Genomic DNA, 15,834 nt, shown 5'->3' with positions numbered 1-15,834 from the left:
TTCCTATTCAACACAAAAGTTAGTAGTCCAAACATTTTTGTTTTTACATCCCAAATACTATTCATTTGGTTTTATATTTGTTTTTCGCATTGGTATCCCTACAAAGAAAGTTAGTAGCAAACCACAACAAAATACAAACAAATAATCTAAAAAAAAATTAATTATAATAAATAATTGAAACCATCTAGCCAACTATTAATTATATAAGTAACCAACTAATATAAGGTACCAAAACAAAATACAATTAGTAACTTCAAAATTAAATTACAACTTTAAAATAAAGTTCAATACTCATGAGTCATGAATGAAATTAATTCATAATAAACATTTAAACTAATAACTCCAAATAGATAAGTCAAATTTAAAATTAATGCACCCAATTAAATAATTCAGATTAATGCACCTAATTAAATAATTCAGATTAATGCACCTAATTAAATAATTCAGATTAATGCACCCAAATAAATAATTTAGATTAATGCACCTAATTAGATAATTTAGATTAATGCACCTAATTAAATAATTCATATTAATGCACACAATTAGATAATTTAGATTAATCATGTACACAATTCATAAAACTCTATAACTCCAAATACATTAAATTATGTAATCTAGCCTAGAAGATAATAAGAATGTAACAAATTGAGACTAGAATAGAATTAGCATGTCAAAATTGCAACATCCATAAATTATATTTTATAACCTCAAAATTCGTGCAAATCATGGTAGGGAAATGATGAACCATACGCATAAAACAAGATCATACTAATACAATTAAGTATGCAAATTATAATAGAGCATTCTAATTAAACTAAGCAATTAGAGAGTACCATTGCATAATTTACAATTATTGAAATAGTGAGCAATTCCGTAACAATTCCTAGTAACATTATACAAAGCTAACCTAATAGTCTATATAAATCTATTCAATCAATTTCATGGAAAAGATATATAAAATTTGTTTTAAGCTTGTTGTTCAAAATTGTGAAATTAAATAAATAGATTTATGAAGAAAACAAATTATATATCAAGAACATATACTGATAATTACAACTAAATTTCAACAGAAATACACAAAAAAACAATAAAGGGTAAAGAGATAAAACCAAAGCCTGCACGGAAGCAGTTTCCTTAAAACAAATTTCGCCGCCTCACGGGTCGAGTGCTTGAGGAAACCCGGCGTCTGTCTCCTAGGATACGACGGTCAAAACCAGCTACGGCAGAAGCACTATCTGTCTAGCTTAGTGAACAAAACAATGGCAGCACTCTCTCACAATAGGAACTATCAAGCAAACTGACTTGTAAAATGGAAGCAAAAATTTCTATATTGAAACTTGACAGGAGGGTCTCAATTTATACATGTATAGGGGAGAGAGGAAAAGCCTCCAGCCTTTAAGGCTAGTCATTAAAACACCAAGCATCCATAGCCCCTTTTCACAAAATGAAAAGTATGGATGCCCAAAGGATTCACACCCTTTAGCCAAGAAAAAAGATTTAAATACTCTTTAAAATCCTATTCATGAATCTAACATCATGAAGCAATTTCTTGGCAATTTCTTATTCAAAACCCAATGGTTTTTGACTCACTTGGACCCAACAAAAAAAATGGTTAGGACCTACTTTAATATTTAATTAAAGTCACCACACATTAATATTAAATTAAAGTCCCCAAAAATCATTTTTTCCAACATATCTCCTGTCCAACTCATAATGCACACAGTAATAATAAAACACAGCATTCCAGTTTCATTCAATTCTAATCTAACCACTCTCGCTCCGATTCAGCTTCGCATAGCACACATAGATCGCCTGATAATACAAAATAATGATATAAAAAAACAAAATTTTTGTTCAAAACTTGATAGATTTGATGATTCAACACTACACCTGATGGTCTTCAATGCTGGGAATCCAATTATTGGTTGCAGGATTGGTTTTGAACATCATCACCTCTTCGATGCGTCCTCCATTTTCATGGCCATTCTGCAACTTCAGATCATACCCATCCACACCTCTTTCTCTACCCACGTTTATAAAGCCACTTCCAGTCTGCTCAATATTATTATTATGAGAAAATCAAATCAACCCTCAACATACATTTGAGTATAAAAAACGGAAGAGTGAGAAAAACAGAGTATATATTATATTATTACTGTGAGAACCATCGGACCAGTGCTTGCCCAAGTAGAAGAAAGCGAGTGATATGAAAATGAGACCTGAGATCTTTAGGAATGTTGATGATTTTATGAAATCTCCATTGTTGATGAAGCCTTTCATTCTCCAATCTCTACTTCACCAGATCTGATCTCTCTCTCTCTCTCTCTCTCTCTCTCTCTCTCTCCCGAGGTTTCAATCGTTCAAAACAAAATTCGAAGATGTTGAAACTGATTTAGAATTGCTGTGCAATTTGGAAACGTGGAGTGGTGGAATTGTTGGTTGGTTTGAATTTATCATGTTACCCTTAACTACAAATTACTATTAGTGTAAAAATAATATAATTATTTAAGAAGTTATGGCCATTTTAGGAAAAATGAAATTTTTTTTCTAAGAGAATTTCAGGACACCAAAGTTCCTGTTGGCTTTTAATAATAGTATAGATTATTATTATCATTTGTAATATTTTTTTCAAAAAGCGACGCAGTATAATCAAATAAACTCTCTTATAAGTCTCCCAATGGGCTTTTCAACATTGTAATGAAACAAACTTCGTTGTAAGTCTCCTAATAGGCATTTTAATTTATTCGTTAATGTTTTTCATTTTTTTTTTTAAATTTATTTGTTAATGTTTTTCATTTGTTAGAACTTTTTCGTGTGTATGTTTCTTGTTCTTGCTCATGGTAGTCAACTAAACGAGATGAGAGGGTTATAAGATATTAGGGTTAATTTCTGTATATTAGGTATTAATCAAGTACTTTTAATGTCTATAGTAAATAGCTAATATTATATATATATATATATATACAAATCCAAACCAAAACCGTAAGTACAATTCTATGAACTGAATAGTTTGTCTGTCACCCATTTTTAAGAAGAGGTTATTACATCCCAGTGAAGTCAGAAAAAAAAAAAGAAAAGAAAAATACAAATTCATAAAAACAATTACAAATTTAATAATTAATATTTATAAAGTTTCTTATTAATTGGTAATTTTTTTTTCAACAACCAACTGATGTGATATTTCCCCTTTTCAAGATCCAAAATTGAACATTGAAACATCATGTGAACTAAAATCTTTGCACAACAGAAAGCAAGAACTCACGGTTTTACAACCAAAGATGAAAACAAATGAAACATAAAGAACTCCAAGTGAAGCTGTCATCAAGAGTCTTTTAAGGAGATACAAGGAACATGCACAAACTCTGGGCATTTTTTTAACATAATAGAAGATTACTCCAACTTTTCTCCAGTCAACTAGTCGTCCAATCCAGCCATTCATAGGATTAAATGTCTAGTTGATTGGAGAAAAACCTACCATTGAAGTCGAAATTAATCATAGAAGAACCCATTATTGAATAAAAAAAGGCATAAAAAAATATGTCGAGGCATGAAAAACCCATCACAAATAAATGTCTATAAAAAGCATCTTATTTGCTTCCCTTAATAATACACCGAATTGCCGTAAAATGATTCATGTTGAGAATATGTAGAAAAATAAAAAAGTGATGTGATTTTTTTAGCAATTTTTTAATTTTTTATGAAAAGATGTATAAAAAAGTAGAGAGGTAATATGACAACTTATAATAAATAAGCAAATAAGTGTTAGTGCATTGCCAAATAACTCCTAAAGAAACAAACTGGCTGGCTGGCTGGCCTTGGTTGAGGTCCTAGTAACCACATTGTATATGATCTATATAAACATTAATTGTTGCGAAGTGACAAATGCTAGCATGTACAATCAAATGAAGGAGCCAAAAAGAAAGAAAATAAAAACAGGACACCAACAATTTTGCAAAGCAATTAAATAAGCTTGTTTCACATCCATCAACAATAATTTTGCATATCCACCAAAAGGAGAAGACATATAACAATAAAACCCTGTACATTGCTTTGTACATGAAAGAGAGATTGAGTGGGAAGCTTGTTTCTATCTGAAAACGTGCCAAACTTTTCCCTGTACATTCCCCCTCTAGAGACGTAAATCAACTACTTATATTTACCTGTCATTTACACAATCCCACCTGTTAGTTAGGGCACAGGCTTCCTTTTGTTTCACGGCAGTCGGCTCCTGTTTCCATCCCGGCCATGGCGATCACCACAATGCCCTGGTCATTTATCTACACCACCACCCCCACCACCACCACCACCGCCACCTAATCTGATAATTACAAATTCACAAACTTATGTACCTGCTCTTTGATTGAGATAAAAGAAACGAAGCTACGAGAGATGGAACGATCCTTGTCCTTCTGTTATGGCATACAAAAGCTTCTCTTTCATTGTCTCCTGTAGAAGTCAGCACATTATTAAAATACTACAAGGGTGGCATGAACCTAGGTGCATGCTTTAATATTAATTTTTTTATTATGTAATCTTATTCCTCCTTCCCATTCTATTCTACTTATTTTTTCTTTTTCTCCCACTAACCCACTTCCTACATTATTCTTCGTTAGTGCCAAATTAAAAAAAACGTGGAGTTCTTATTAAGTTTACTGAATTATGAGATTTTGTTTTATATATTTATTATTTATTATTCACTTTTATCAAGTAACCTTATCCATATTTCTTCTCCTTCTATTCTATTTGTTCCTACTTTTGCACCCACCATGCTATTTATGTGGATTTATTTTACGTAATTATCCTTTTAATTAGTACTAATTTTACATATTTGTCCTTTAGTTTGTATTTAATTTTACATATTTGCCATCCAAGTTAATAGAAAAATGGGTGCGACACAACTTCAACAAATTTTAGTATTGCCCCTAGTCTTTCCTTATTATAACTTATATTATAATAGTGGACATATATGTTACAATTGTTTTTATTTTGACAAATAATTTAAATATACAGAATCTGTAAGGGCAAAAGAGGGGTTACTTTTGAAGAGTATGGCGGCATTTTCAGATAATTAGCACAAGTCATCACACTAGGCAGGTCAGCATCAGCACATTGACTAGAATGCTGTTAAACCATCCCAAAAACCAGCAGGCAACAATGTGAGTGATAAACACGTCAAACATAAACATCAGAGAAAGGTACAGTGAATTGTGGTTGGACCTTGCGAACGATTGTCAGTTTTGGATTGAGAGATGCCAAACCACCAGGAGGAAGCCTAGGTGCCCCAGTTACAAACTGCAGGAATGCTCGTTGCAGTTCTTGATTAAACTCCCGAATAATTTCCAGTAGCTGAAATTTGTATAAGCAAGGAACCGGATTATAGATTCCGTGTGATAAAAAAAAATAGGCAAAGAAATAAATGAAGACTAACATTGAGAATGGGAGGGCTGCTAGATGTGTATCCATGATCGAACTTGATATGATCCAGTAGCTCATTGGACTGCTAAAAGGATAACATCAATATGTTAGTAAAAATAATACAACCCAATCCAGATTGATAATTAGATAAAATAAATACATACAGTCCAAAATTCACGTTCTCCACATAATAGACGCTCTAATTCCTCTTCAGAAAAAACCTGAAGATGTTTGATGGGGAAAACCTGAGGAATCAAGAAAGTGTGTCCTAAAATCATCAGTAATGGGAAAAAGTAAACCTAATAATATTATTTTGGGCTATCAAAAGAGATCAGTAGACTAGCTAAACCAAACATCCGCATTACTTCACTATGACTAGTACAATAATAGCTTGTTAGAAAAATGAGACGAAACGGGAGATTAGCAGATCTTATGTCTGAGAGACATTAAGTTTTCATTTTGACGAAAATAGGCAGTAAAAAGTAGGGGTGCAACTCAGGCGGGTTCGGTCGGGTTGGGTGGTTGTCCAAGCCCAGCCCAAGTTGTGCTAACACTTGCCCAAGCCCGCCCAAGACCGAATTGTAACCCGAGGTTGTCTGCTCAAGCCCGACCCTAGTTAAACCCGACTTGCCCGAATTGTAAATGAATTTCAGTGTTTTTTTTTTAGTTACATTATTAAATTATTAAGATTTGACTCTATTTATAATTTTTTTTAATAGAAAATCATTAATACCATCAAAACAAATAATTTATATAATGTAAGAGAGATATCATTATAGTAGTCTTTACAATTTATAAGTGAAAATAAAAAGAAAAAAAGTAAGATTTTATGTTATTTGTATATATAATATATATTCAATATGATTTAATAATATAAATTACTTTAATATCATGTGATGACTAATAATTTATATGTATATTAAATATTTTTATATATCTATATATGTATAATTCGGGCTTCGGGTTGCTCGGGTTGTTTGACGTTTTTGCCCAAGCCCGCCCAAATTTAATTTGGGCTTTTGAATTTTACTCAAGCCCGTACCGAATTTGAAAATATTTTGTCCAAGCCCTGAAAAAATTAAGGTTAGGCTCAGGTTGAGCCTGCCCAAGTTGTACCTCTAGTAAAAAGTAATCATGTTCTAGTTACTGTTATTGTTGTAACCAAATCGACAACATTTAATGGAAAAATAGCTCAACTAATTGTGGGAAAAAAAACCAAAAATCCTAACTTAATAACCATGACCATGAGAAATCAATTCAATCTACTCGAGATAAAAACTAATTGTATTTAAGAAAATGCTTGTGTAATTGTTCATTTGTCATTCTCCCTCAAAGTAATTGCTCATTTTCCACATCCATCCATATCAATAAAAGGAGAATCTCAAAGAATTAAGTTGTTGAGGCACAGACCTGGTTAAACCCGGATTTGAATGCTTCCATTTGTCTGCAAACTCCAGCATTTATAGTTGCATCCACAATGAGTGAAACATATTCCTCTAAGTTCGTCATATTTACCTAGAAAACATTTCAGCATGAAGTGTGTTGGTTAATAAAGGAGATTTGGTGATAGACCCCTCACTGTCTAATTTGTCTTTCAAAAGGACAAGAATTATATAGGTATTTTCAAAACCCACTAATATTTTAAAACTTGTTTCTTTTATTATATTATACTCATATCTATCAGCTCTCCTATTAAGCCACCTTTATAGTGTATTTCAGAGTAAAATTTTACTTTGAATGATAGTAAACTTTACTCTGATTCAGAGTAAAATTTTACATTGTTAAGCAAATCAATATATTTTTAACCAAAGTAAAATTTCAAAGTAAAATTTTACTCTGAATCAGAGTAAAACTTTACTCTCTGACTCAGAGTAAATTTTACTCTGAAAGTACAATTTACTATGATTTTAAGTAAAATTTTACTTTGATTTTTTTTTTTTTTTTTTTTTTTTTTTTTTTTTTTTTACTGTGATTCAATGTTCAAATCAACACAACCCATTTCTCATATAAAAATAAAAAATAAATAAAAAATTTTAATCTCGAAATACATTTTCACAAAACATAGATAATTTCAATGGTGAATATTCGAGGCATTTTGCGTTTGTTTCTTCTGTTACTTTCAATAAAAGCCTGTACAAAGCCTGTAGAGAGAGAGACCAACGATCCAACAACACCACTACCTTTGGTTCAAAATCTATTTAGATTTCTATATATTTATGTGCATAGTCAATCAGATAAGAGATTGATATGTGACTATATATACGTCAATTCGTTGAACCTCAAGCCTTGATCCTTGGCGAACCTAACCTTGACCAGATCTCTGGCCGTCGGGACCAACTTTGAGGTCGCGAGCATGGCATTCACGATCTTCGGCCTCTTTATCTACAGTAGCAGTGGTGTTGGGATCGACAACGAACTGAGCAGTGGTCGATGACAGATCGGAGAAGAAGATGAAGATGAGAAAGAAGAGAGAATAGAGAAAGAGAGCCAGATCTGTATGTCTATGTGTATGTATCTATTTATCTTGTGCGGCGATTGTTCAACGCCATCAACGACAGAGGAAGAGCAGAACAACGGCGGGACTAGATCTATTCACTACGCGACCAGATCTCGTAGCCGAAGATTGCGAGGATGGAGGAAGTGAGACCGACAGACGACGGTGACAGGGGGAGAGATCGACGGGTGGCCTCTGACATGGCTATGAAGAGAAGCTGTGTTTAGAGAGGGGGGGAGAGAGACGAAGAAGGTGGGGAGAGAGTCGGTGGAGAAGGTGGAAAGATTTAGTTGAAGGTATAATAGTCTGATAAAATATTTAAATAATAAATTTCGTCCTTTATGCAAGACTTTATAATTATGAAGGGGTTTAGAAAGTATAATTTTTTTCTTAGTCCTTTTAACAATGAAAGGAAAGTAAAGGGGATTTATAGCCAAATTTTCCTAATAAAATCTCAGGCGCAAACCCACACCCCCCCCCCCCCCCCCCCTCAAACAAAAAAAGTAAGAAAAAAAAAAGAGAGACCACAATGAGGAATACTAACCATTTTAGGATCAGGTCCAGAAGTAAGAATATAATCGGGATAACCAGGAAGAGAAAAATCAAGGCTAAGATCTTCAATTGTGGTATTCCGGAAGCACAGGTTGAGTTTCAATGCCGAATTTTCTCCACAAACAGATTCCAAATATCTTTTTCTTTCAACAACAGCCTGAAACTCTAGAAGAGCCCTACTGAGCTTAGGATCAAATGAGTGGATGTCATACACGGTGAGTTCCTACCAAAAAAATAAAATAAAAAAAATGAATGGATATAATATTAGTACCAAACATAATTTTAGATGAAAAGGGTGTGTAAAAAACACATTTAGTACTTCAAATTTAAGAATTGGAAACATACCTGCCCAAGAATAAGTTTGTAAAAAGCTTTGGAGAAGGGGATATCCAAAACCCTTCCATCTTGAACAGACTTTGCTATGACCTGTCCCAGAAGGACAAACTTGCTAACAACTTCAGAGAATTCCATGCCACCTGATGTACTCACTGTAGAAGACCATGGGTGAGGGAAAAGCCCACAAGGCGAGACCACAATCCTAGAATCTTCATCCTCCATCTGCAAGCTTGTTGTAGGTAATAATAACCTATGGTCTTCTCTCCACATGCCCAGGCCAGATTTCTGAAACTCGTGACTGACCAGGGTATAAAATTCCAATGTCGGACCAAGACCAGTACCAACTTCTTCATTATATTCCACTTCAAGGATAGCTTTTTGACGGGCATATAGGTTCATCATCTGGGTAGCAGACTCAAGAATGCGATCTCGGCATACTAAAAATTTCTTGCGTGGCAATCCACTGGCATTCTGCCTCCTCCCATTCAGGCCTCCTGAATCATTATGCGACGTTGGGTGTGGTTGAGCTTGCAGCTGACCAAAAGCTGCCAATCGAAAGTACTTGCATCTTGCCTCAAAAGCTAATAAAAATGGACATGAAGTCATTAACTTGCTACACCATAAAGGCATGCCACCAATAGACATGGCTAAAGGGTCCCGCATCTGCTGTTCTAGTTTTTCTGTCAGTTTACTGCTCACAAACTCATTCTGTGGAACAGCAGAGGCCGTTACCTTTAAGTTATCCAAATTATCAATTCTGCCTTCTGCGAAGGCATACATTCTTTCATTAGACATCAGATGAAACCTGAACCTGTTCATTCCTTCCAAACTCTTGAGAAAAAATAATACATCATAAACAGGATTCGACGTCTCCAAGTCAGAAGCAAGCTTAGAAACAAACATGTCAGAGAAAAATGGAGTACACTGCCAATATGTCCCAACTCTGTCTGACATGGAAGAATCATGAGCCTGATGCTGACTATCTTGAGAACAACTCTGCCCTGGTTTCACAGCTCTTCTGTATGTTACTCTGTACACTTGACTCCACAGTTTTGCAAAATTGACAGTGTCATGTTCAGCTTTGATTTGTTGTTGGAGAATTGCTTGATAAAGTGACAGCGCTTGGTCCAGCTGATGTCCTTCCAAGTAAAATAGCAATTTTGGTGAAGTGTCTTCATTGCTTGAGGATCCAGAATATTCAGTGCTCATGCTAGTATCCTCTGCTGAAGAATTATGTTGTTTGTTCTCCACGTGGTCCTGCACAACATCCTAAAACACAACGTAATTAAAAAGCAATATAACAACAGTTGCAATTGTAATACTTAGAAAAGAAACAGCCTTGCAATAATAAACAATGGAGACATGAAAAGTACAAATAAAACAGCCACTGGACTAGTCAGTCACCAAACTTAAATTTAGCATTTCAATTGACAGTCCAAAGCCAGAAAAAGATTACGTAAACTGCTTCGTTACCCTCAATCAAATTAAAATTAGGATGGAATTTTTTTTTTGTGTGTGATGAGTTTAAACTTCAAATTAACAGGAGCCTAAACAAATCGGGACTAGTGCATCAAATAAGAAAAGGTATGGAGAGGGCTAATTTTGGTTGAATTGAATGCAGTTAAGTGAGATCGTACAAATGAATCTACGGAATATCTGCTTACAATAGGAACTTCGCTTGATCCTGTTGTTTCACCAGTGGTTTGTCTTGAATTGTCCCCTTCTTCAGGTAAAGAATGTGATATGTTAGGTTTGTCCTCCTGCAGAAAACAAAACTAAAAATAATGTAATTGCCAAGATTTTCAAAGGTCAAGCAGATGAAGCAGCAGCTAAAATAAATAAATAAAAAAAAATCATTATTTCCATAAGAAAACCTAAATATTTTTAGCTCAATATTTTGTAAATGAACTGGCATGAGAATAACCTGCATCGCCTGCATATCAGAGGACATGCTGTCAGATTCCATAAGATCTGGAATTTTGCCTCCAGGAGAGCTCATAACTGATGGTAATTGAGAAGGTAAACTTTCCAATCTACTCAGAGCTCGAGTAGCTGCTGATTTTCCATGTTCAGTTCTGTTTTTGCTAACTTTAGGCCACAAATATCTTTCAATAGCATCCAAAGAAGAAAAAGGATCAACTGTCAGAACATCAGAGTAATCGCATAGGCGTGTTTCCCCCTCTCCCCTCATGAACTGAACTTTGAGACAAGGATGTGATGTGCATCGCCCATATGGAACAGTAGCAAATGAATTCCTTTGCTTGTTTGAATGGCTCAGAATTACAGGAAAATTTTCTAAAGAGGACAATGCAGTTTGCAATTTCTGAGTTAATATTGACAGAGGGAAGTCCTCCAAAGGCGCATCCAAAGAAGGTAAGAATAGTCTGCCAAACACCTCAAACCTTTTCTCTACACCACATGTATGATTAAATCCACCAGAAAGTTCAGTATTTTCTCTCAGATATTGTCCATTGGATAAATAATTCACTAATGCTTTCACAATTCCACTTTCAATAAATTCAAAAGTTGAAATGGGATCTCTTCCATTAAGCTGTGCCATTATTTGATGCAATATGGAATAGAACTCTTCATGCAGCCTAGGAGAATCTTTACTCATGGATGTGTTCACCAGATCTGTTAATGCTGCAGCTAAAGTTCTGAGTTTCTGAAGAATATCAGTTAATCCTTGCTCGTGGTTTAGTATTTTGGTATCAAAGTAATTGGTTTTTATCTGCTTTGCAAGACTGTGAACGGAATCTTTTTCAAGCCTGCAAGATCCTGTTTCTGAAGCAAATGCAGACTGACTAGTATCAAAAGCATAACACAAGCATTTATGAGCATCTCTTGCAGCACAATTTTGACTTGTATCATTTGATTGCTGGATGCCACTAAACATTGGAAACATCAACTGTGAACCCTTCTCTGGCGTTGAAAGTGTATCAATGGCAAAAAAGACGCCTTCCTTTAAAAAAGAGTTCAAGAAAATATCTGAAAGCTTTTGCAGGATAGTATCAGCAATCTGTAGGGCTAACATCAGCACATGGTTATCCTTTCGAGTGAATACTCCAGCCAAGAAGCTGCCACAAGATCCAGTAAAAATTGTTATCCTCAGCTCAAAAATATGCTTGATGACTACTTTCACTGAAAATTATTAGGGAAAAAAAGGCCCATTCACCTTGAAATGTTGGTGTCCTTAAGCAACTCAATAAGCATTTCAGATTTGCTGAAATAAACGAATTTGTTGATAACAGACAGACTGCCATAACAAACATATAAATTTGCACCAGAATTAACCACCTGCTCGAGAGTAAAGAACAAATATTACAAAGCTGTGAAAAGGAGTAAGAAAGCAGTTCAAAAACTACATATCAGAAAACCAACCTGGATCAATATGGAAAGCAAATCCATCCCAAACTTTTGCAGATGATCAGGTTGGTTCACCAGAAAATTTTCCTTCTCCAGGTTCACCGAGATACTGTGATCTCTGGCTATAGCAGGGAGAAGCTCATTTAGCAACTTCAAGACTTCATGCACCTGAAGCAGAAAATACGCAGTGAAAACAGAGTTCATTATGTTTCCTATAGTCTGTTTCTTAAGCTTGCTACATATCTGGTAGTTTGTTTCACTTATCCATGTGCAAGACTAAAACAGCGAGAAGATAAAAACGTTAACAAATATTATTGCAGTAGGCATATACAAATAAAGGCCAGGTATGTGCTTGCAAACAGAAAGTTTTACAATTTTAAAACAAGATTTCGAATCCAATTACTAAAACAAGCATAGTCTTGCAAGTAACTTATGAGTGCCTTCCATGATCATTATCAGGATGAGTCTTCCATACCTTCTCACAAACACATGGAAAGGTCTTATACATTCTCATTGTTTTATCTCCTCACTCAGTACGACTAGAATTCCCACCCTATATATCAATAACAAAGATAGAACACCTGTCTCTTTAACTGCTATCATATGTAATACAAATATTCTAAAATCATACATAGGTTGGTTCCTGTCAATTTGGAATACTGACATTGAACTAAGAATCATTGAATACGCAATTGAACAAACTGATCTGCTTACAAAAACTGAGGACATCAAAATTTTCAGCCAGAGTTACGATCGGCTGATTTGGTTTAGTCAATTTTTTTTTACAGCCTAGTCAAAATTCTATAAGAGGAGAAGTTCTATACAGTCTATATTTTTTTTTTAAAGATAAGTGAGTGAGCTTTAATGATTTCTTTAAGAATTTGTGATGTAATTAAACACTGGGTGTGATGGGATTCTAAGTGTAATGTCTAAACTTTCTTCTCTCTGTACAAATTTATGTGATTTTAAGCCTTTAAAAACCTATAACAGATTTATTTATTTATCGACAGGGGAAAAAAAAAAAGAAAAAAAAAGACACCTATAACAGATTTGAACTTGTCCTTAACTTCCCATTGATCAAGCCTAAACCACCCCCCATCTAGTTATACAATAGGCATAAAAATCCAAAAACCTGAGAAGTTCCCTCAAAACCTTTTTTTTTTTGTTTTGTTTTGTTTTTGTTTTTTTTTTTTTTTTGCGGGGGGGGGGGGGGGGGGGGGGGTGGGGGGGGCTTAATTAGATTTTAGTACTTCTCTTCAGCATGGGCTAGAGCAGTTTGGTAGCTTACTGGGGTAAAGAAGAAAGAAATAAACCTAAAGATTCAATCAAACAGTATTCCTTTAAGAACAAGTGAAGTTGTATAAGATGGGATACAGACCTGATTGCATGATCCATCAACCATATTAGAAGAAGGCATTCCATGTGAAAGATTATAAGTAGACAAGACATCCTTCAATATGCTGCTTATATTAAGCTCAAAAAGAGTCCTGAAAGCTACTATTGAACCAGAAGCAAGTTTGACAAGAAGCCCAATCAAACCCTGCAAAACATTATGAAGAAAAAAACATGAACAAGTAGAAGCAGAAGGACAACACAGGACAGCCATCAACATAAAACATAAATAGATAGCATACTGTGTAAACTGGTTGGCATAAGGTGGTTCGGCAATTCAAGTCTATGAGATGTGTGGCTTGCTGAATCAGCCCATGATTACAAAGTTCGTCCAGCATATCAGGAGAGTTCTGTACTCGTTCTGCTATTTTTATCAAGCAAGTTGCTACATTTTCAACAAGCTGAGGGATAACATGGAGAAAAAATTACCGCTGATCAAAAATTCAAGTGACAGAATAATCACACACACAAAACACGACACAGACCTGTGGATCCTCGTACTGAAGAAGTTTACACAACATTGGAACAGCCTCCATGAAAGTTGAAGGACATTCAGAAGGAAGTTTCTTACATATGTTGACCACAGTTGAAAGTGCAACTCTCTAAGGAACATAAAAAAAGGAAAGAAAAGAAAAGAAAAGAAAAAAAAAAAAAAGAAGCAAAATTCAGTCTTTTAACTCTTTTAACACCAAAACAGATATCGCATGGAATCTGAGTCAACAATAATACACTCAGTTTCTGAACTAAAACTGTACAATACCTGCACACTTGTTGAGAAAAAATCAATATAAGTTAAAACAGCCATAATTGCTCCAGATTGTAAGCACGCAAGCGGTTGATCATGTGAGATTTTCTCTAATGCTTGCAAACACTGCATTACAAATACAAAATGGATATTGATTAATATCCAACAAATAGTGTTTTGTGTTACTACCATTCACAATACACACAAACATGCTTATTTGCACACGGGAAAATGTACTTAAGCATACTTGTTCAGCCACATCAAGGTACTCAATGGCTATTAATCTTTGACAAAGAGCAGGAACTGCATCATGCCGAACAAGAAAACCTGAGGAACGAGGATGCACATCGCATAAATAAGTTATAGCCCTTATAGCCAGAAGCATTATATTGGGATTGTTCTCATGTCTTGCCAATTTCACAAGAATTGGAGACACTGAATCTGCCATCAAGCTCGAAAGTGAACTGTCCGCACAAAACGATAACAATTCACAAAGCTCAGTAAGAGCAGCCAATGTCCCAGATTCTTCACCCTCTTGGTCCAAACTCGACAAAACCTTTTTGAACTTCCCGTGATCACCAGAAGACCGATACCTCTGATAATCACGGAGGGCATTCTGCCTCTGTTCTCCATCCGAATCACACGACCCATATGCAGAATCCTTTTCACCTTCGCCCTCTGAATGAATTGACCCTGAATAAGACGACGAAGTATCCATGTCTCCATGGACTTCGGTTGTCGAATTTGTGTAGTTCATTGGGGCTTGAACTGACGAATTCGAAGAACTCGGTCTGAACTCCAATGAAGTACATGCTCTCTTATCAGCAGGCAGTTCATCAATTGTTTCAGCTCGCTTTTGACCTCGATTCCCCATTAATCAATACAAATTCTGAAATATTTTCTCTCCTGCATAGATAAAAAAAACAAGACTTTGAATTCGAATCACCTATACTATCGGTTACAAACTGTTGTATAAAACACATATAAATCAATTCAAAACATTAAATTTTCAGTTTAAGAATTAGAAGCACCGATCAATAATTAGAGAATTTTTTAAAAAAAAAATAAACAAAACGTGATTCATATAACAAGATACAAAATTACATTATCAATTTCAAAGCTAAAATCAAACAAAGATATAAACATATACATACAAAAGAAGATAGTGAAAAATTATCAAATACTGATTGGATTATTGGTTTTCGAAGTCATATTCAGCAAAACAATCAATTGTGTTGAATCTATGTACCTAATAGTGGTGATATCCAGCGATCTTCGAGAGATTCGAAGACCCTTTTGAGAAATCTAGGGTTTTTCAGTTACCTCCTTTGATTGCTATGTTCACATATATACACACAACACAATTGATGATGATGATGATGATGTCGATGGAATGGCAACAATTGTATTGCAGTACCTGTTAGTGTTTATGTAGAGAGAGAAAAAATGAGATATATATAGGTGTGTATATATACGATGTACATACGTATTGGAAGAGGATTTTATCGTAGTATCCGCTTAGGGTTTCTCACCA

At 34.7% G+C, this 15,834-nt stretch overlaps 1 protein-coding gene and 1 long non-coding RNA gene across 10 annotated transcripts; both read right to left on the bottom strand.

Moving 5' to 3' along the window:
* Positions 1-1,648: 1,648 nt before the first annotated feature.
* LOC145820848 (uncharacterized) lies at positions 1,649-2,331 on the bottom strand. The gene is made up of 3 exons (XR_014362893.1): positions 2,157-2,331; positions 1,891-2,052; positions 1,649-1,812 (listed from the first exon to the last, which is right to left on the bottom strand). It is a non-coding gene; the product is annotated as an uncharacterized LOC145820848 (long non-coding RNA).
* A 1,616-nt stretch (positions 2,332-3,947) lies between these two features.
* Positions 3,948-15,834, bottom strand: LOC114269339 (E3 ubiquitin-protein ligase UPL4-like). Of its 9 annotated transcripts, none has more exons than XM_082917443.1 (18): positions 15,550-15,834; positions 14,548-15,206; positions 14,316-14,426; positions 14,041-14,157; positions 13,798-13,956; positions 13,542-13,703; positions 12,179-12,331; positions 11,973-12,094; positions 10,722-11,874; positions 10,462-10,557; positions 8,807-10,066; positions 8,454-8,684; positions 6,826-6,930; positions 5,580-5,660; positions 5,429-5,497; positions 5,218-5,346; positions 5,038-5,121; positions 3,948-4,446 (listed from the first exon to the last, which is right to left on the bottom strand). In XM_082917443.1, the coding sequence occupies exons 2-18, from the start codon at positions 15,172-15,174 to the stop codon at positions 4,381-4,383; spliced, it is 4,725 nt and encodes a 1,574-aa protein (XP_082773569.1). In that variant the 5' UTR covers positions 15,175-15,206; positions 15,550-15,834; the 3' UTR covers positions 3,948-4,380. The 9 variants fall into 9 exon arrangements, with proteins under 9 accessions (XP_082773569.1, XP_082773564.1, XP_082773566.1 ...); XM_082917438.1 differs by having other exon boundaries at positions 5,429-5,500; positions 10,435-10,557; positions 15,550-15,823; XM_082917440.1 differs by having other exon boundaries at positions 10,435-10,557; positions 15,550-15,823.

This window comes from Camellia sinensis, chromosome 3 (genome assembly GCF_055761805.1).
Source record: "Camellia sinensis isolate YWXY chromosome 3, ASM5576180v1, whole genome shotgun sequence".
Lineage (NCBI taxonomy): Eukaryota > Viridiplantae > Streptophyta > Magnoliopsida > Ericales > Theaceae > Camellia > Camellia sinensis.
The sequence above is the reverse complement of the archived record's forward strand: the minus strand, read 5'-3'. Positions and strand labels throughout refer to the sequence as shown.